Here is a 20,939-nt window from a genome sequence, read left to right on the forward strand (position 1 = left end):
ATTACCTTTTGTCATATATATAATGTGGTGTTATGTAGGAGGAACAAACATCCATTGCACAATACAACTGCAAAATGGCTTTGATGTGAAAATTGTGGTGCTGGTTTTGTTGTTCGACCCTTGACAGCTCCATTCAGCAGTGTCTTTTGGTCCTCCTAGGCTATCGTGGTGACAGACGGAGAGAGGATTCTCGGTTTAGGAGATCTAGGAAGTTATGGTATGGGTATCCCGGTGGGGAAGCTTGCTTTGTACACCGCTTGTGGTGGAGTTCACCCACAGCAGTGTCTCCCTGTCCTGCTGGATGTTGGCACAGACAACGAGGTAAGACCTAAAGATTTTCATAAACCTGCCGGGGGTGGGGGGAGGAATTGAGATTAATGCTCAACTGAGGCCAGTTCCCTACATGTGGAAGGAAAGCCAGAGACATCCACGATGAGACAATGGCTAGACCAGCACTGCAGGGAAGTGACCAGGCTGCATTGCTGTTTGATGCTCATGAAACTTATGCTTTTATTGGAAACTGAAATGAACACTGAACAGCCTCATGGTCCCCTGGAGAGAAGAGTGTTGCCATTTGGAGCTGAAGGATCAGCTCCACCTTTCAGCATGGCCATGTGAGTTAGAAGACTTCAGACAGGAAGATCTAGATTTATTCTTCTTGTGATAATTGTGAGAAAACAGATACCCATGTCTGCACAGAGATGATGGTATTCGAGAAAACAGGGAATCCCTGCTGGGTGGTTTGGGAATGATTAATTGCAGTGTTGTGTCAGTGTGCACACTTGGCTACACATGATAACCAGACAGGAGGACTGCATCTGTTTGCAGATTTTTTGCCTTCTGATTCTGGCTCAGAAAGTGCAACATTTTAGAGAGGCCAGGATGGATATCAGTGAGGATGACTGTTTTAAAAGGAATATACTGGCATTATACGTGATGGCCAGGCTTTGTCCACCGTTGTAAATTGTACTTGTGCCTCACTGACCCTGAGGACACCAAACACATTTTTCTTGAGAGAAATAGAAATCTGGGGTGTAAAAGCTTTAAGCTTGTTATGAGGACAGATGCTACCATGATGCTAGCATGACTGCCTGATATTTTCAGAAGTGCTCGCTGGAATTTGAGCAGAAAGACAGCAGATGGCCACAAATGACATCTAAGTTGAGGCTTCCAATTAGCTTTTTGATCTCAGCCTCGGGGCTGTTTTATCCCTCTGGCATAGTGATCTATCACAGACTGGCAGAGTGTAGGGTGTACTCCATCTCAGTCTGATCCACAGTCTTTCCTGAAAATTGGGATCTCTGAGTTTGGGCCTTCTGAGGCTAAAGCAGGACTCTTCTCACTTTTTGGCAATTCCACTCCATAAAGGAGTGCACTTCAGCTTGATTCTTTCATCTCATCCTCCTCCTCCTCCCTCCTGCTTTGCACACCACTGAGTGCTGCACGCTCTGAGCTCCCCTCCAGAGGCACATGGGTGTAAGTGCTTCCTCACCCATGCGAAGCTTCTGACCACACATGTCAATCTGTTTCGATCTTAGCATCCACTGAGGGACACGAAAATCCTAAATGACACCACTGATTTCTTAGGCATCTCCAGAAGTCAGCTGGTATCAGAAAAAGGGACTGCCTGAATCACTCTCTTGGGCACTTCTTTTATTCTGCCTAGGATCAAGTTTAGCTTATATGTCCTGGATATTCTCTGTGGAAGCAGTTTTCACAGCTGGGATTACAATATAGAAGTTACTGCTTTCCAGCAATATAATCAGTGTATTTACTTGCAATAGAAGTAATTGATTTATTTCACAGCTTTCTCATAAACCCAGCCCAATCCAACCCTAACCACCTTCTAGTAACATCCTGCTCCACGAGTAAACTCATTTATCAGTATAGACATAGCCACCTCCTGTAGGTATTCATCCTGTTCTTCTCTGCCTATTGCTATATAGTGAGCCTGGGGCACCTCATGTAGAATGAAGTACATCAGACATATTATGTTTTTAGCAACAGTTCCCAGTTTATCCTTCTGACAGTCCATAATACTTTGTAGCCTGTCAGCAAATCAGTCTCTTCAGAGGTTGGCCTTTTTCAGCTTGCTTTTGAGGGAATGCTATACTCCATGAACAGTCCCATTGTCCTAAAAGAACAATCAGCAAAACAGTGCAAATGGATCTGCTCTGCTTTGTGACCCCAAAGAGTTAAAGTATCCAACTCAGAGGAAAACCTCTCTCATCTTTCCTTCTAAGGAAACATCTGTGGCTGTAAAAGCAGATCTAATTTTAGCCCACCTGCCAATACTTGGGGCCATATGGCTGCAGGACAATAGGTTTGCAGTGGCTTGTCCCCTTCTCGTATTAATGATTCAGTTCCTGAAATCAGAAGGGAAGTTGGCTTGCTTTGCAAGTGACTCACTGAGGTGTTGGCTCACCTGTGTCCTGCCACTGTTTGCCCCATGATTTCCCCCAAAATATCTGTTATTTTCATGCTGAGTCAGTCCTTTTTAGATGGCTCGAGAATCCCCATTTACCACCTGGTGGATTGGTTTGGAGGAGCAGCCTGCTTTTATATTCACGACAAGCACCGAAAAAATGAATGAATCTGCTGTGAAAATCCCATGTGCCTTTGACAACTGCAGACAGCTGGAGTGGAGTGCTAGCTAGGTGAGGGGCTTGGCCACACCTCAGCATCCCATCACAGGTTCTGGTCTGCTCTGGGCTATTACTCAAAAGCTCAAATTACCTTTGCCATAGAATCATAGAATCCTTAGAGTTGGAAGGGACCTTTAAAGGTCATCCAGCCCAACTCCCCTGCAATGAACAGGGACATCCAGAGTCGGTCATCACTTCAGATGATTTTCATTGTTCAAACTACTGTTTATGGCCACGACATCTTTCCCAGTAACCTCCAGTGCAAAACCAAGTGCTAACTGAACAGTAAACACTCCTCTCACAAAGTCAGCTTTATTCACTGGGAATGAGATACCTCAGCAGGGAGTATTGGTGGAGCTGCTGGGGGGATGCAGAGCCCCATTGCCCACTGCAGTTAAGAAACATCACAGCCCTCTGACTTTATGCCCACAAAAAGCTACATGATCTGGTTTTCACTGCAAAGTGAGTAACAGCAATTTGACCACAACAGGCAAACTTTCTTGGGTAGGCTGGGCCATAGATCTCCACCCAGCCGTGGATGAGATGCTGTCAACAGGATTGCTTTGTGTCCTATAGGCTCTCCTGAGTGATCCACTCTATATTGGACTGAAACACAAGAGGGTCCGTGGGAAACAATACGACGAACTGATTGATGAGTTTATGCAGGCGGTTACCAACAAGTAAGTGGTGTTACATCCATGGCTCCTCTGAGCTGCTTCCATTTAAGAACAAATGTTGCAACTCTTGAAATAAACATTAGCGTAATGGATGGTTGCAGGCAAAGAAGGGTCATTTAAATGCAGGTCTCCTGGGTGGCCTACAAATGACTCTTTGTGCTTGAGCACTCTGTGTCAAAATTATTTATGTCTTCGGAGAGCTGAAACCGGACTGACTATTTATAACCATTTCCTGTCCATATAGGCCAGAGGTGTCAAACATATGCCCCGTGGGCTGGATCTGGTCTCCATCATGCATTTATGAGACTCATTCAGCATAGGCAGAATCCAAACTTCGCTTTGTTTACGTTTTGTACAGGAAGTTTCTAGCTCTCACCATTGTGGGGGAGATCAGATTGGAAATGGCGTGCTGCTGAGTGTGATGGTTTCTGTGTGAGCTGCAAGAAGCCTGTCTGTCACTTAGCAAAAACAACAGCTTCCCTGCTGGCGTGGTGAGGCCACGTTTTGAGCATTGCCTGTTTCATGGTGGGACAGGCTGCATGCATGTTTCCATTCCTACCGTCTCGCAGGGATGTGGGGTCTCTGCTGTACCAGGGAGTCTGATGTGGAAGGAGCAGAGCCACTCCGCAGTGCTGCGTGTGCACCTCTGGCACTGCACTGATTCCCTCCTTCTGGAAAAAGGGAAAGCACATTAAAATCTGCATGGCTTTGTGGAGAGGTTACCACAAGGAAGAAAGTAAGAACTGCCCTCTAAGAAGAAAATAATAACTGGAAAGCCCCAAGCTCCTGAGCAGGTTCTGCCCTTCCTAAAGCAGCAGAGGACACAGGTCAGGAGTGGCAGAGAGCTGAATCTGTGCCTGATTCATGAGCTGCTGCTTGTCAGTGTATTTTAGGTGTGTTGTAGGGTCTCTCCTTCACAGCCAAAGGAGTTATGTTTGATCTTCCCTCCTTCTGTCTTTCCAGCTGGCAGTGTGTGTGTATTCCTGCATAAATGCAAGGGAGTGGGTGGTACATGTGTCATCAGCACTCGGGTCATCAAGTCTCCCTTGAGGTAGGAGGCAGAATGCCCAGTGTCTGATGATGGCCCCTTCCCATCCATGGAGGAGCACATCTTCATGTACGATCTGACCACCCATCTGAAGGGATGTAGGGAATAGGGGTTGCAGTGCTGAGGACCATCAGCCACAGCTGATTAACTGAATTTTGAGAGATGAGTGCATCGTGGAGAATTTTGGTATCGTGATGTCATCGCTCCATGCAGCGTTATGCTGCACACTGGGCACGGGCAGTGCTGCAGTTAGGATGGGAGGATCTATGATTCTGTGATCTCCTCTGCTGCTCAGCAGCATGATGTGGACGTGCCGGTACATCAACCCTCCCAGCTGCAGGTGCCCACAAGCTGTGCAAGATTGCTTCTCCTCAGCCTGCGCTACAGCTGTGAATGTAAACACAGCCACACAGCCCTGCCTGCTGCATTCAGAATACCTGAGGTTGACTGCAGCAAAGAGGCTGTTGTGCCTGTATCACACGTTGATGATACCACACGCAAGTTCAGTTGTTTGGGGATCCAGTTATATCTTTCCTCTTTCTCTTGTGGATTGCCACAGACCTCTTGCAATCTGGAAGTCTCCTTTTGCAGCTTGGTGTTCATGAAGAAATTCTGTTTCCTGAGGGTACTTCATCCCAAAGAAACCATTTGTCAGTTCCTTTGCAGGAGTGCCGCCCACACCACCAAATCACTGCTGGCTCAAGGGACGTTTGTCATTGAAGTGGAATGTGTCCAAGCCCACAAGAAAGCCAGGGGATTGAAGATTTACTGTCCTAATGGAATAATAATATTAAGCAGATGTCAAATTTCTAGAGCTGGAGACCCCTACAGTCAGCAGAAAGAGCTCCTGGTCTCATTACAGCCACCTTATAACGAAACCAGGAGTGTGTCAGAGGCCTCAGAATTAGCACTTACAGTATGTGGAAATAAAGTTTGGCTTCTGGGCAATTTTAGAAAGAAAAGCCCTTTCTGAAACACCTGGATAAATTTCTGCATGGTGCCTAAATCTCCATTCATAACTGTTTCACTTAAAACGCGTAAAATGACTGAGCTCTCTAATAACAGCTCCAGACTGTGCATTTCACCCCTCCTGGGAGGCAAGCACATGCAAACTTTGGCCCATTGAGCCTACCCTCTGACTGAATGAAACGGCTTGGCAAATTGCTGATCTCTCGCAATGACTAATAGGCTTTGTAGGAGAATATACACTACTTCTGTTTTCTGATTCTCAGTTACCATGGTAAAGGGTAAGTCAGTCTCATTCTTGAACTGGCATGTCTTTGTAGGATGGAATAGGTGTCCACCCATTGTGTCCAAGGATTATATCAGAGTAACCCGCAGAATTTCGGAGGCCAACATATATGAGGTTCAACAACTCCAAGTGCAAGGTCTTGCACCTGGGTTGCAGCAACTCCCAGTTCAGTACAAAGTAGGGGATGTAAGGATGGAGCACAGTCCTGCCAAAAAGGCCTTGGGGGTACTTGTGGATTAGAAGCTGGACATGAATCAGCACTGTGCCCTCACAGCCCAGAGAGCCAACTGTGACCTGGCCTGCATCAAAAGCCACATGGCCAGCAGGGCGAGGAAGCTTTTTACAACAAGGGTAGTGAGGCACTGGCACAGGTTGCCCAGAGAGGTGGTGGATGCCCCATCCTTGCAGACACCCAAGGTCAGGATGGGGCTCAGAGCACCTGATGGAGCTGTAGATGTCCCTGTTCATTGCAGGAGGTTGGCCTAGATGGCCTTTAAGGTCCCTTCCAATTCAAACAATTCTATGATTCTATGATATATGAGCAATTTAAGGTTGAAATCAATACTCTCTGGGAGATACTGCTGTGCTAGGGCTTACTCCAGTCACTCCTGTAGTTTTGTCATACGTGAGCAGTGCAGCTTGGTGGCTCCAAGTGGCAGAAGGTGTTGATGGACATCCTGTCCCCACTTCCTGGCTCCATTTTGGATGCTGGCTTCGGCCACGTGCTGACGGATGCTGAGCACGTAGCCTGAGGCTGAGAGGCACCACACTCCAGAAGCCTCATTAAGCTGTCTTAACTTCACTCCTGTTTCCTTTCCCATCAGTGTTCATTAACAGGGTGACTGACAAGACAGAAGCTTTCTCTTTTATCAGCCACTGCCATATGGCCAACACAGAAGACATCAGGAGATCAGGTGCTCAGCTTCTCAAAATGGGAGAAGAAAGAGTGAAAACAGCTCTGCTGAGTTAGTTTTTCTTCATGCTTGTTTTATACCTGATTCTTTTTGTCCAGTTGCTCCCCAGTAGTCTTCCTCACAAACACACTCTCAGGTCACTTGTGCTCTCCAACAGGCAGAGTGTGCTCCACCACAGGCCACCTCTGTTTGAGCAGGACCCTGCATCACAAATTCACCAGCACCTTTCAGAAACAAAATCACCTGTTCCCTTGCATTATTTATTCAGGTGCTGTAGTTAACTTGTTTAACTGATCCTGAAAGACTGAAGTCTGTAGGCACCAGCAGCCTTCACAAAGCCCTTGTGTAACACTGCCAGCACCTGACATCCCTCAGCAGATGTGTGTCTGCCAGGAGACACGCACACTGTCCCCAGTGCCCTGGCAGAGCATAGACCAACTCCAGCCCTTGTGGAGGAGGCAATGGATATACTCCTTGTCCATCTGCCCCACTTGCCACTGATGTGATCCAGAAGTGATGGTGATGGGAAGAGCCGCCCCTGCTGTCCCACCCTGGTGTGGATGAACTCATCAGCCATCTCCTGTTATCAGCTTTTAGCCACTAGATGATATTTAATGTGAAAGCAAAATATTTAGATTTTATTAGCTTGATTTGCCATTACTGACCAACTATTGAGCTCCAGACATGCTGCTATGGGATCCCTGCTGTAACGAACTTTATTTTTTGCCTGCAAATCCTTTGGGATAATGCACTTATGGGTGCTGGAAAGCATTCTGCCTCAGGCTTTCTGTCATTTTTCACCTAAGCCAGATTCACCACAGCTGGAGAAGATCTCTTTGGGCTCCATTCTTTGCTGTCTCTCAGACACCAGCAGGCACCCTGTCCCCAGGAAACCTTGTGCCTCCAGCTGCAGTCCTTTCTGAGACGCAGTGCAAGGACCACAAAGTTGTTTTGGATAAAAGCACAGGAGTGGCCTGGCAACCCTTATTGCTGCTCTTAGTGCTTGGAAGATGTGAGACATGATCAACAAAGGGTGGGTTATTTTTGGGTTGTTTGGTTGCTTGCTTTTTGCGTTAAGGACTATAATGAATGTTAACTTTGATTTTTCAAGACTTTTTTTTTCCAAGGGCTTTGTGATTGAGCTTGTCACAGCCTTGCTCCATATTCTGCATCTAACAGTAGCTGATAACAGGTGCCCAGGGATACAGCTAAGAGCAGGCATGCATGCAATAGTACATCCTTGGCATACTCCCCAGCTTCCAGCAATCTGAGATTCAGGGATTTCCTGTTATCTTCATGCTTCAAGGGTCACTTCCATTGATTTATCACTCACTGAATCCACAGCAGGCTCTGTGCCTCAGAGCATGCAGGCTGTCTTTACGTTGACAGAAAAACCTAGTGAGACTCCTACCTAATGTTAAAAATATTGTACAGCCTAAGAAGACAGTTCCTGTTGGGTCTGTGATGCAGCTCCCTGGAGTGGAATTTCTAAACCCAGGACTTGGGGCTCTAAACGTTATATTGGCTGCAATTGGCCTAATTTTGCCAAATTGCCATCTGTTGGCTCATGTTCTAGCATAAAATCAACCACATTTTTGTTTCACAGCGCTCACTGTTGTTACTGCTTCATCTGCTGCAACAATCATGGCTTCATAATGTGGATCCAGCTTAATGACCTCTTAATGTGGTCCAGCTTTCACTGTGCAGTAATTAACCTGGCAGTCTACAAACCTGACTCATGTTGTTTCCATTTCAAAGCAAAATAGCAGATAAGGTTGTGTTTTCTAACTTATCTCTTCATCTCTACTTTCAGTGATATAACTTGAGCTGTTAAATCACATCACAATATTGACTGAGATTTTCCGAACCAGAAGGTCAACTTTTACTTTAATTCACCAAAATTTTAGTTTTCATTTTAATGTTTTAAATGGCAAAACTTCTCTTCATCTCATCTGTGTGGAGATCTTAAAAGCAAAAGGCTTTTTTTGATGTTAAATGTACTATCTATGGTTTGCAGACCACAGGCAGACAAACTCTGCCTGAATCAGCGGCGCACTGCCTGGCCCTCTGCCTCCAAGTAGTAAACCTATCTCTCTGTTGTCTCTTTACCTACCTGGGTTTCCTCTTTCTGGCCAGAAACACATGCAAATATGCAAACACTACAGTCCTGAAGTGGTGTTTCCCAGACATGAATCACACTAGAAAAGGCTGAGCCTTCTGGGACGTGCTTATAGTTTTGTCTACCCTGTCTATTACAAAGAACCCACAGCACTGCTGCCACTAGAAGACTCACAGTGAAGGAATAGCAAGAGTGATCATGGTCTTACATGGGATGAATAATACTTTTTCCTTCTAAGCCTCTTAGCTTGGCACCAGTGTTTTTTTTATGTAGGACTGCTGTTGTGATCTCTAATTCTAATGTAGATAAATGCATATCTTGTTCTGTCAAGGTTAACCATGGAAATATATGAGACAGGAGTCTAGTCTTCTACCATTCTTCTTGTGAAAACTCATTTTCCAAAGATCTTATGGAAATGACTTGCCTTTCCTCTCTCTGTATGCCCCCATTTCTACCCACCTGGGGCATGCTCATGGCAGCCCCTGTAACACTGCAGAGGTGCAGCGGTGCTTCTTATTGATGCACAAGGACAATCATAGAATCATTAGGGTTGGAAAGACCTCTAAGAACATCTAGTCCAACCTTCCACCTACCTCCAGTATTGCCCATCTTGAGTGCCCAGGGAGGTGGTGGAGCCACCATCTCAAGTTCTCAAGGAAATGTGGCACATGGATTAGTGGGCACGATGGTGACAGCTCAGTGGTTGGAAATGCTTCTCAAACTGTAACTGCTGCAGCCTCACAATTTTTTTTTTCCTTTGTGACCTCATGGCTTAGACTGAAGCTGGATGAACTCAAAGAGGCACATACACGCAGGGATGAAAGAAACAAGTTGCATAACAAGATTGTTCAGGCAATCTCTTGAATAACGAAGCTAAAAGCAAGCTAAAAGCAAGGTCTTTGGGAAAACATCTGCATCCCACTTCTGGGATTCACAGTCTTTTGTTTCCATGCTTTGTGTTCATCCAAGAGAGATGTGTGTCATCCACTATAGGGGATACAGACTTTACTAACAGAATCTTTCGAGTTAGCATAGCTCAGAGATTCAGCAGGTGGATCGTAGCAGTACCAGAACAGGGCGGTGATAAACAAAAGCATGAATCCTGTGCTTGTGTTCCAGGAAATGGAATAATTTCCTAATAAACAGTTTCAGATGGTAATTATTACGATAAACTTGTACCACTGTACGTGCTTAGCTCCTGGATTCACCCTTTGTTAGGGTGACAGACTCTTACCATAGTTTTGATCAATAGTATACTGTTACATCAAAAATACAGTTTTGTGCAAAATCTACTTGGCAAGGTCTGGAGATCCAACAGAAATGAATGTGTGGAGCCATTCTATAAACCATTTCTCAGTCAGGCTGTTTTCACAGGAAGGTTTTTGCAAGGTGTGGGTGAGGAAACCAGAATTTAGATCACAATCATTTATGGCACAAGACCCAAAAAGATGCAAACCAATGAGACAGCAACATGATCTTTACTGTGAAAGGCTTTTGATGATGATGACCATTATTGTTATTATTTTAATGAGGAAGAACTGACAAAGTGCATCTTCTTTCCAATTCTAAAACATAGCTAAATGAATTCCAGGGAGGGCAGAGAACAGGTCCCCGGATGATGCTCTGGCAGCCAGTGGTGAAGCAGGAGACACGGTAACTGAAACAAATAATGACCTTGTAATGTCACCAGTTACATGATTCAGTATTGACACTATTGTGGCTGTGACAGAGTGAGGACAGACGTGAGGAACTGTTTTTAGAGAGGAATTAGACTGAGTGCTTTATCTGAGCGGGTTGTAACTCCTAAGGTCTCATTTTTGCTGAAAAATGCATGGGGAAAGGGGGCTTAAGGCATCAACCTGGATAATATGTAGTGCCCATAAAACACTTTGTTGTTATAGTTTCTCTTGTTTTATCCCCAGTATGTCTGAATTCCTTCATGTCAGAGAGAGACAGAAATTAACTGCCCATGCTTCCCTTTCCACAGGTTGAAAAGATAAGGGTTACCTATGCTAAGTGGAGTGCCTCAGTTCCAGAAGGAAATGTAGGACTGCAGAGATCCCAAGAGATCTGCATGCAGGAACAGATTTGAATCCACCATCAGGAGGTCAAAAACCAAAGCCTTGCTTTTCTAAAAACAGGGGAGAATTACTGGGAGATGGAAGAAAGTAGATTGGAGAGGGCACTTGTTGTACTCCAGTCAACCTAGAATCCTGATATTGGAGCTTTCCTTTCACATAAAGGGTGTTTGAATACTAACGACCAGGATGCCAAGATAAAGTGATGCTCTGAAGGGGATGAGTCACTGGGAGTCAGGATCAGACTTGGAGGGAGCCAACCTTAGCTGGAGAGCAGTCAGCAGATCCTATGAAAGCTGGCAGCAAACTGAACAGTTTGACCTCAACAGCCTCTTCCTGATAGAGAAGTTTGCAAACCTTTCTGCAGAACCACTCCCAGCTGTAGCTACAAATTTAAGGATCCTTAAATGTGGTAAATGATCTTCAGAAATCCCTGCTCAAAGATTCATTTTGAAATCACTTTTTCAGTGGAAAAGCATCCTGTGCATATGGACAGTGAGCACGTTGTAAATGCACAGATGTGTCCCAAGTGGGGCCGCCTTCAGACCAGAACTCACAAGTTAAACAGAGCACAACTTCTTAGATGGTTAAACAGAAGCATACCTCACTAAAAATTATTCCTCCAAGTAGAAGTTATTAATTTGGGTTTCTTAATGGAAATGACAATTTTTTCCAGTGAAATGCAATACTTTGACAAAGGTTCATCAGTTTTCATTTTAAAAATGTGACAGTGAGTTGAGACTGGCTGGGATACTTCATTCCACCCTAATGTGCTTCCATGTACCCTGACAGGGCACCATGTGGACAACCATACATATAAGATATAGCAGGGCAATTTCTTAAGAGAGAAAGAAAGTAATGACAAGCTTTGAAGGAAACCAAAGCATTACAGTACAAAGTGTGATAAGCCATTGACCTAAGTTTTATGACATAAATTTAAGGTCTTCCAAACCAGCAGTGGTGATTAGATAACATGGTGAGGGTTACATCTCCTAATTTAGGTGTTTAATAAAGTTAGACATCTAAATTTAAGGTGGTCATTTTAGAATGTATTCACACAGATTGTGGAGAAAGAAGCACCTCCAGAATTGTTACCAGCTTCTACAACTTGCTACTGGATGTGCATCTTTCTCTCCATGGAGATATTATCTAGCTGAGCATTACTCAGTCAACTTCGAGCTGCGTAAAGGTAGTGAAGAAAATTCTGCACTGCTTTTTCTTGGCTGAATTCCGATACAAGCAGCAGCTCCGTGACCACCCTTTCCCTTCATAATAACAACTGTTCTCCACATTATCTTCCAAGCTGGATGTTTTTATAGCATCAGTGCCTATTAAAGCACTTCTGTCTCCCAGTCCTAAATTGGCTACGATTTACTTTTGGATGCTATTCAAATACTCCTGGTAGAGTGCTCTAAATTCCTGTGGGATGAGGCAGGTTACACAAGCCTTGAGTTGCTGTGCCATGAAGAGCAGACAGTAGAACTGACTCACCGTGTTGCTACTTAGGAGGATGTTACTGCAAATGGCCCCAGCAGTTGTCTTGTTCGTGCTCCTTGCTGAATTTGTCTTTAGGCTGATCAGGTCATCCCAGAAAGGAGCATTGCACACAGCCACCCAAGTGCTGTTAGGAAAGGGCAGAAAGAATGAACCGGTTGGTTTTGATGTCAAAGCTCAGTAACTTCATGTTTAACTTCAGTGACCCAAAGCAGCACAATTTCTTTAAAATCCTCTCAAAACCCAAGTAAGATGAGTAGTCCTTGAGGACTTGAATTTGAACATCATCCCAAGGTTTTCGTCCGCGATTTATCTGGGAGTATTTCATATAAAGGATCAAGTCTTAGGGTCTTGCCATGACCAACTTGTAATTTTTATGAATGAAAACTTGACTTCTCACATTACAAAACAAGGCTCAGAAATGTGGTTTGCACTTTAAGAGTCTCGGTGGCAGAAAAAAAGAAAATAATCTTCAAAAAAATGGCTCAGTGAAAAGGTTTTGCATTGCAGCACAAGTCCCGTCATACCGAGAGGCACGAAGAGAAATGTTTATGGGTCACCATGCTTTCCTGGTGCTCTGCTTAATCAAAACAATGAAAGACAAATTAGATAGAATTCAGAGCACTGTCTCATGCTGCAGAGCAGGTATAGGAAGTAAGGAACACATTCTCTACTCAAAACTGAAAGTCATATTCATATTAATACTCATAAAAATGACTCTAGTCGAGGTAACCCACCCACCTCCCCTTAGGCTCTTTGGAGAGCTGCTCACATGCACATTCATGCTGGCTGAGGTCAATGATTTTATTCACCAAGTCCATTTTTTTATATTTCCTCAATGTAATAAGACATTAGAGAAGTAGTTTCTATAGCAACAGAAGTTGCTTAAGGATTTGCTAATCCTTTGCTGTGAGATGGCTGCAGATGTTCTAAATGGTGAGTCTCCTCCCTGTTACCATCCACGAGAAAACTGATCTTCTGAGCTCCTTTTTGTATTGTTTCTTTGCACAAAATCCTTGGATATTCAAAGTGTTCATCTGGAGTTCCAAGACTTTATGGAGAGAAAGAGACTTGGGAATCTTCATGCATTGCTCTTCAGAGTGTTGCATAGCATTTCAGAAGAATTTTGCTACTGGATGACTCCTTAGTAGCTTCCAGAGTCTGCAGTGAGGAGGCTTAAAGCACTTAAGCAGTCTGTTCCTCAGGTATTCAGTGTAACTGATAGCAGGAGACCGCAGGCAATTAAAGAGTATCTTATGAAAATTTTCAATAGGAACCACTTAAAGTTTCTCCTTCCAGGTAACAGCAACAGGACAAGAGGGAATGGCCTTAAGTTGCACCAGGGGATGTTCAGGTTGGATAGTAGGAAAAATGTCTTCTCAGAGTGGTGAGGCACTGGCACAGGCTGCCCAGAGAGGGGGTGGTCACCATCCCTGGAGGTGTTCAAGAACTGTGGAGATGTGGCACTGAGGAGCATGGTCATTGGGCATGGTGGGGATGGGCTGACAGTTGGACTAGAGGATTTGAGAGGTCTTTTCCAACCTTGGTGATTCCATGACTATGATTTTGAGCTGTGTAACACAGCCTGTCATAGCGTGCAGTCATAAGACCAATTGGAGCTGTTAAGCAGACCCTTTGCAAAATGGCACAAAGCCTAGGATTTTTCCATCTTACCATATGACAAGCTGGAATTTCCCCATCTTAGCATCTAGATCCTGCTGATTTACAAAACTTGTTGGTGCCCTGGAAAATCCAAGCTTAAACCTATGTATCCAGAGTGGGAGGAGGGGTGTAACCACAACAGGGACAACCGGGAAGAAAAGCACCTGCCCTGGCATGATCATAGAATCATAGAGTCTTAGAATCATAGAATCAATCATAGAATCATAGAATCATAGAATGGCCTGGGTTGAAAAGGACCACAATGATCATCTGGTTTCAACCCCCCTGCTATGTGCAGGGTCACCAACCACCAGACCAGGCTGCCCAGAGCCACATCCAGCCTGGCCTTGAATGCCTCCAGGGATGGGGCATCCACAGCCTCCTTGGGCAACCTGTTCCAGTGCGTCACCACCCTCTGTGTGAAAAACTTCCTCCTAATAGCTATCCTAAATGATGTCCCCTGTGGGAGAATTAACTAGAGTGAGGTGTTGAGTTTGAATGAGAGGGATGAAAGGTGATGCTGCCTCTGCACTCTTGTCAGTCCCAGATGAGGCTCAGAGCCCCAGTAGAGTGCAAATATTGAGAGCTCTTCTGCAGGACTGCAGCCCAAGGGTTGCTAATTAATGTGTGGCTCCTTCCCTCTGCTCATCCCACTGTCCACAGTGCTTATGTAAGTACAAAGTATTTATGGCTCAGTTGGATTTTATTAGCAAAGCCTTCATGCATCCCAGTGTCATGCAAGTGCTGGAAGTGTGTAGATAAGGAGCAGTCTGAGGATTTCCCAGTTTTTAGAGACTACACACTTGCTCTGCTATTACTGGATAATTATGGCTGGTTTGCAATTATTTCCTGCCTTTGGTCTATACAGGTCACTAGCTCTCATTGCGTGTTGGTTTTCAGTGAAGGGAAATGTGTTTCCAAAGCACAAAAATGTGACTATGAAATCACACAACAAAGTGCTCAGTTCAGTGTAATCTTACAAGCAAGTTTTCTCATCGTTTCACCATCTGCAGTTGAAGTGGGCACTTGGCTGTTCTTGCAGTGAAATTTGCTCTATTGCAGCATGGCAAGAGAGCATCTCCTACACTTTGAGAAGATCATTACTAAATATACCAAAAGTATTGTTAAATATACCAAAATATAATAAAGGAGAGCCATATAAGAAGGAGACAGACTCTTTAGCAGGGTGGTAGGACAAGGGAAAATGGTTTCAAACTTAAAGAGGAGAGATTTAGATTGGAAGAAGTCTTTTATAGTGAGGGTGGTGAGGCACTGGCACAGGTTTCCTAGAGAGGTGGCAGATGCTCCATCCCTGGAGACACTGAAGGTCAGGCTGGATGGGGCTCTGAGCACCTGATGGAGCTGTAGGTGTCCCTGTGCATTGCAGGGGATTGGACTAGATGGCCTTTAATGGTCTCTTCCAACTCAAGTGATTCTATGATTCTATGATACCACTGAAAATTTGTTATAACAAGAGTCCAAAAATGCACATATGTACACATATACAAACATATATATGGATATATTAAGAAGCCCCTTGTGTCCCTTGAGTAGGCAAATTATGAATACAACTAACTTGTAGTTAGGGATTCTGTATTTCCAAGTGTGTGCAAGTTGGAAAGGCTGTGATCCTGTTTGATGTTGCCATGCTACATTTCTCTTGTTACACTTTCATCTCAGCACTTGAGTCTCTACTAGTTGCATTGTCCTAATGAAAGGTATATATATTAGTCTAGGTTGTGGAAATATTTTTATGCCTTTTTAACTAGCCCTTATCTTGCAGGTACGGTATGAATTGCCTGATCCAGTTTGAAGACTTCGCCAATGCTAACGCATTTCGTCTCCTCAACAAATACCGCAACAGATACTGTACGTTCAATGATGATATTCAGGGTGAGTACAGTGGAAAAAACGCAAACCTCACCCTCTTGTGAGGAAAGTGATGAAGATCACACGAGTGTTGGTTACACAGTACTCAGATGTGTGATAAGTTTTAGCATTTACACACAAGCATGAGAAAAAAAAAAAGACAAAAGTACAGCTGTCTGAGTTGAAAAATGAGTCTCCGTTGCTTTTGGTAATTTAGCTGTTCTCTGCAGCAATGTTGTTCTATGGAGAAAATGCATCATGTGCTTCAGGTTGTTAAGATAACTTAGAGAGTCCCATTAATTTTCTTATACTCTATCTAAAACAATACTGACATTCTAGCAGTTACACAAGCCTTTCGGTTTCCAGGTGGTCATTAGCTGATCCTGGCAATGTTCCTCTATTGTTATGCTCCCCATTACGTGCAGAAACAATAAGGTAAAACCAGTTTCTTTCCTGTCCATGGATGCTATCGCCAGGGTAATCTGAGAACACCCCTAGAGTGGTTAACGCTGCTCTTCCAGCACCGAAGAGCAGTGACACCATCACAGCTGGGGTTAGAAGCAGCATCTCTCCCAGGCCATGGGAGGCTCAGCTGTCAGCAGAATTGCTGAAGTGCACAGAGGGATGCAGGTGGCACATTGGTGGCATTCCTGCCTGGTGCTCACTATGCTTCAAACCATTGGAAGTTGTGTTTGCCCATCTGATGGACACAGGATCTTCCCAAGTGACTAAAAATAAGCGGTTCTTCTGGGAGTGAGACCTTGGATTGTGGGAATATGGTGTAGTGAGGTGCGTGGTCTCATTCAAAGGCACTTTCATGAAGAGGGTTTAGAGTTTAAGCATTTCATAGAAGGTGAGGCATGTGTTCCTGTACAAGCAGACTCGCTAGTTGTTGTTGCTACCCAGAAAGGCTTTCAGTAGAGAGAGGAGCACTGAGAAACAGAATACAGGGGATACATTTTTGAATGGAAGTCTTGAATGGAAGTGCCAAGAACTCAAACCTTCTGGGAGATGAACAGATGAAGCCCAGAATATGAAGCAGACAGTGCTAAAGCTTATTTTGCAATAGTCACTCTCTATGTGGGTGGAAGGGAACTCACCAGTTAAAAGGAAAAGAGGCCAGGTGATGTGGCAGATCTGTGGGGCTGCATGTAGGTTTCTTGAGGGTAGGATTATGCATCTTACTGAAGACCCCTGTGTTCTCAGATAAAGCATCTAGCTGGCACTGGTTTCACAGTAGTAGGTACGAAAAGAAATCCTGCTGATCCTTTGAGCTGACAAACGATGAGTCAGGGGAAGCAAGGCACTGCTTCAGGCTTTTTTATGGAGCTGTCAGAAAGAAAAGGGAACACCAAAGCAGGGTCAGGAATGAGTTTGGGGGGACCTTTGGGAAGGTGACACAACTTGGATCTGCTCAGTTAACTCTGCCTTGGAGTCACATCAGGCATTAATGGACTTGAATTTGGGATGAGTAGTCTGTTTCACCCACACTAATATACCCCTCTGTATCCTCAGCTGATAAGAGAAAGGCAGCAAGCGCCCTTCTCTCTCTTAGACCCTCCTGTTCTTTGTTTTTCCTTCAGGCTCTCTCTTTTCTAACATGCTGGTGTTTCATGGCTTGCCAACTGAAAAAAAAAAAAAAAGTGGGAGACTTCAATGCTTCAATGCAAACTGTGCTTTAAATGATTAATGAGAATTATGCAAAGCCTTGCATTTATTTTGCTCAAGTCAGACAGGAGCAGACCTCCTGAAGCCTGAATAATCCCAGCTTCTGAGCTGGCACTGTATATTTTGACTTAAGAACATCTCTTAGGCACAAGCAGAGCAAGGTAAATCAGGCCTGAGCTGTACCAATTGAAGTCCTCATCCATTGGTTTATGGGACTCTGAATATAGTGTGCCAACACCCACCCACAGAGGCAAGATGTGGGAAGAAAAGATAAATTACTCCACTTCATCTCCCATAGGCCGCCCTCTTGCTGTCCCAGGGCCTTACACAAACAGAAAGCAGTTTAAAATATTAAAGCCTAATTTTTTTTATTATTATTTTTGGTTACACAAACGACTGGATTGCCAGATCTATCATAATCCAGCAGAGTCAAAATGATTCAGAACCTTCCCAGCTCAACCCAGCCTGCTGATGCTGACTGGGACACCTGCCAGGTACCACAAATGGGGGCGAGGCGATTGCTCTCATTCTGAAAGCTATTAGCCTGGGAGTTAGCAGGAGCTGGCCTGCAGTGCCCGCACCACACAGGGGCTCCCCATTAAGGAAAAGGTTCTCCTTCCTCTGTGGGGTGATGACATCAGTCCTTTCCCAGCTCTGCCCAGGTTCATGCAAGGGACAACAGCTTCAATTTCAGCTATGTGGGAGAAAATTGATTGTCCCTTCTCCCTGATTCCCAGTGAAGTACCAGGGCAGGCAGTGCAGCACGTGTGAAATTGGAGGGATGTGAGACTGCCTTGAATCCTGCTCTTTGTGCTCCTTTTGTAACTTTGCTCCACTAAATTGTGCCCAACACTAAACAGAAAGTAGGCAACTGAAAACCATTACAGAAGTGTCAAGCCCTGTGTATGCCTGAGGCATCCTCTGCCTTCCTGCTTCGTACAAGAAGTTAATAAAACCATTTAACAGTTCAATTTGGATTGCACTTCTAGACATCACCCAGTCCACCCCCTCAAAGTTAGATCCAACTTTGACTTTAGGACAGGTTCACCCAGCCTGATAAGTTCCAGTATCTCCATGGATGCAGATTTGAGATTCCTGAACTATCCTATCCCATCCCATCCCATCCCATCCCATCCCATCCCATCCCATCCCATCCCATCCTATCCTATCCTATCCTATCCTATCCTATCCTATCCTATCCTATCCTATCCTATCCTATCCTATCCTATCCTATCCTATCCTATCCCATCCCATCCCATCCCATCTCATCCCATTCCCTTTGAGCTACCTGTTCCAAAGTTTATGTATCCTTGTTGTGCAACTTGTGTTCATTGCCCCTCATCCTTTTGCTGCACGTTTCTGAGATGAATCTGACCCCACCTGCTCTACATCCTCCCAGGAGGTGGATTTAGACAGAAATCAGATGCCCTCTTTTACTCTCCTCCAGCCTAATAAAATGTGGTCACGTTGATAGCCCTCCTCTGGACAGGGCTGGTTGAGCAGTGCAGTAGTGCAAGGATCAGGTTAGATTTAAGGAAAAGTTTCTTTTCAGACAGAGAGGTGAGGCATTGGTACAGGTTGCCCAGGTGGTGGAGTCACCGTCCCTGGAGGTGTTCAAGAAGTGTGGAGATGTGGCACTGAGGGACGTGGTTAGTGGCCATGGTGGGGATGGGCTGATGGTTGGACTACATGATCTTAGAGGTCTTTTCTAACCTCCACAACTAGAGGGATCTATTAGCTGTGCACAGGAGTGACTTCTTCCCAGAGAACTTCTCAATCTTTTCCCATTCGTAAGAGCAATGGTTCCCCTTCGTTGTTGGACCACAGAATAATAGAATGGCTTGGGTTGGAAGGGACCTCAAAGATGATCTGCTTCCAACCCTTCTGCTGCAGGCACGGTTGCCAACCACCAGATCAGGCACTAGATCAGGTTGAACCATCTAACCTGGCCTTGAATGTGTGACTCCAAATTATCTCATAACCCACTAAGCACTCCATAGCATCAGCCTTCCAGGACCCTTCAGGCAGCAGTGCCTCAGCCTGGAGGAACATTGCTCTCTACCATAGCTGAGGTTGGGAACAGGCTGACTCCAGCACTGCAAATCTGAGCAACTTCAAAGATTTGGGCCCATTTTGCACATTTCTTTGTGTTTTGAGAAGTAGGGCTAGCTTTTGGCAAGGCAATGACAAATTTCAGCAGATTAAAATGTCGCAGTATCTTACTTTGTTGTTTCAGCTGGCATGGAAAATACATCAGTAATTATCACAGGAAACTAAGGAGGGGGGAGCACAATGGGAAGGGAGCACGGGATGAAGTTTTGCTGCAGAACAAAGCAGGCTGTGTCCTGCCAGGCAGCTCCCGAGCAGCACGCTCCCCCCATGGGGGTTCACCCAGCCTGAAGATAGACATGAAGATGTTCTCAGTCCTCTGGGGGCTCATCATTGCCAAGGCCTTTTGGACCTGCTGTGCTCTGCAGCTGAAGAGGCTCCTGTATTTTCCCTTGCTGCTACTACATTAACTATTCAAGGGTCAGCTCCAAGACTTGTGTCTGAATAACAAAACCATAGAATCATAGAATTATAAAGGTTGGAAAAGACCTCTAAGATCATCTCATCCAACCCTAAGCCCATCCCCACCATGCCCACTAACCACGTCCCTCAGTGCCACATCTCCACGGTTCATGAACACCTCCACAGATGGTGACTCCACCACCTCCCTGGACAACCTGTTTCAGTGCCTCACCACCCTTTCTGAGAAGAAATGTTTCCTACTATCCAACCTGAACCTCTCTTGGTGCAACTTAAGGCCATTACCTCTCGTCCTAAGGCCATTATCGTTCATCCCAAATCACTCAATATGTGCAAAACAAGCCAGATCAGAACAGTCCTAACTCCTGGGTAGGAATGGATTTCAGTGCCTTGGGCTTTGTAGTGCAGGGCCCTAAAGATCTGGCCCTTAAATTACATTATTTTGGGGATTATGACTTTTCACCCTTCCCACCCCTTCCAGAGATGTAGGTCAACAGTGTCCTAGATCTGTTCATGGAGGAAGCGGATTATTTCCCTGAGCACTGATGTTTTGCATTTCACTGCTGTTCTCGATGACTTGCTCCATTCCATTTCTAGGTTTATTTTCTTAATGTCCTACAGAGACCCTGTGGGAGAAGGATAACAATAGCCAGCAGAGATGAGGGTGAAGCATTGAGTTGCAAATGCTTCAACAGCTTTTTGCTTCAGCTTTGTTGTATTTGACTTTTGATTATGCATTTGGAGTGCATCTGGACAAGCTCTGCTCTGCTTTCCAATAACAAGCTGAACGTTCATGTGAACCAGGATTTGGAAAAGCTCTACGCTTCCTCTGCATTCATAAATTTAAATATATTTTCTTGGCTGTCCTTCACTGGAGCTGTTGAATGGGTGTTTGCTGTTGCCTGGGCCCTAACACTTGGCATGGTTTTAATGCAAGAAACATAAGCAGGCAGAGCAAGGGTAAAAATGGGAAGATGGGGCTGA

The 20,939-nt window shown here is 44.8% G+C and overlaps 1 protein-coding gene and 1 long non-coding RNA gene across 6 annotated transcripts in view; one reads left to right on the forward strand and one right to left on the reverse strand.

Annotated features, from left to right (window-relative positions):
• Positions 1-20,939, forward strand: part of ME3 (malic enzyme 3) — a 118,454-nt gene that overhangs the window by 88,492 nt on the left and 9,023 nt on the right. For all 5 annotated transcript variants that reach the window (XM_046902271.1, XM_003640570.6, XM_015280299.4 and 2 more), the window contains 3 exons: positions 160-321; positions 3,222-3,325; positions 15,673-15,782. In XM_046902271.1, the coding sequence (XP_046758227.1) occupies positions 160-321; positions 3,222-3,325; positions 15,673-15,782 (376 nt within the window). The remainder of the gene's footprint in view (positions 1-159; positions 322-3,221; positions 3,326-15,672; positions 15,783-20,939) is intronic.
• LOC121106713 lies at positions 10,116-18,545 on the reverse strand. Its single transcript, XR_005839527.2, has 3 exons — positions 16,859-18,545; positions 12,225-12,354; positions 10,116-10,312 (listed from the first exon to the last, which is right to left on the reverse strand). It is a non-coding gene; the product is annotated as an uncharacterized LOC121106713 (long non-coding RNA).

The sequence above is a fragment of the Gallus gallus genome, chromosome 1 (assembly GCF_016699485.2).
Source record: "Gallus gallus isolate bGalGal1 chromosome 1, bGalGal1.mat.broiler.GRCg7b, whole genome shotgun sequence".
Lineage (NCBI taxonomy): Eukaryota > Metazoa > Chordata > Aves > Galliformes > Phasianidae > Gallus > Gallus gallus.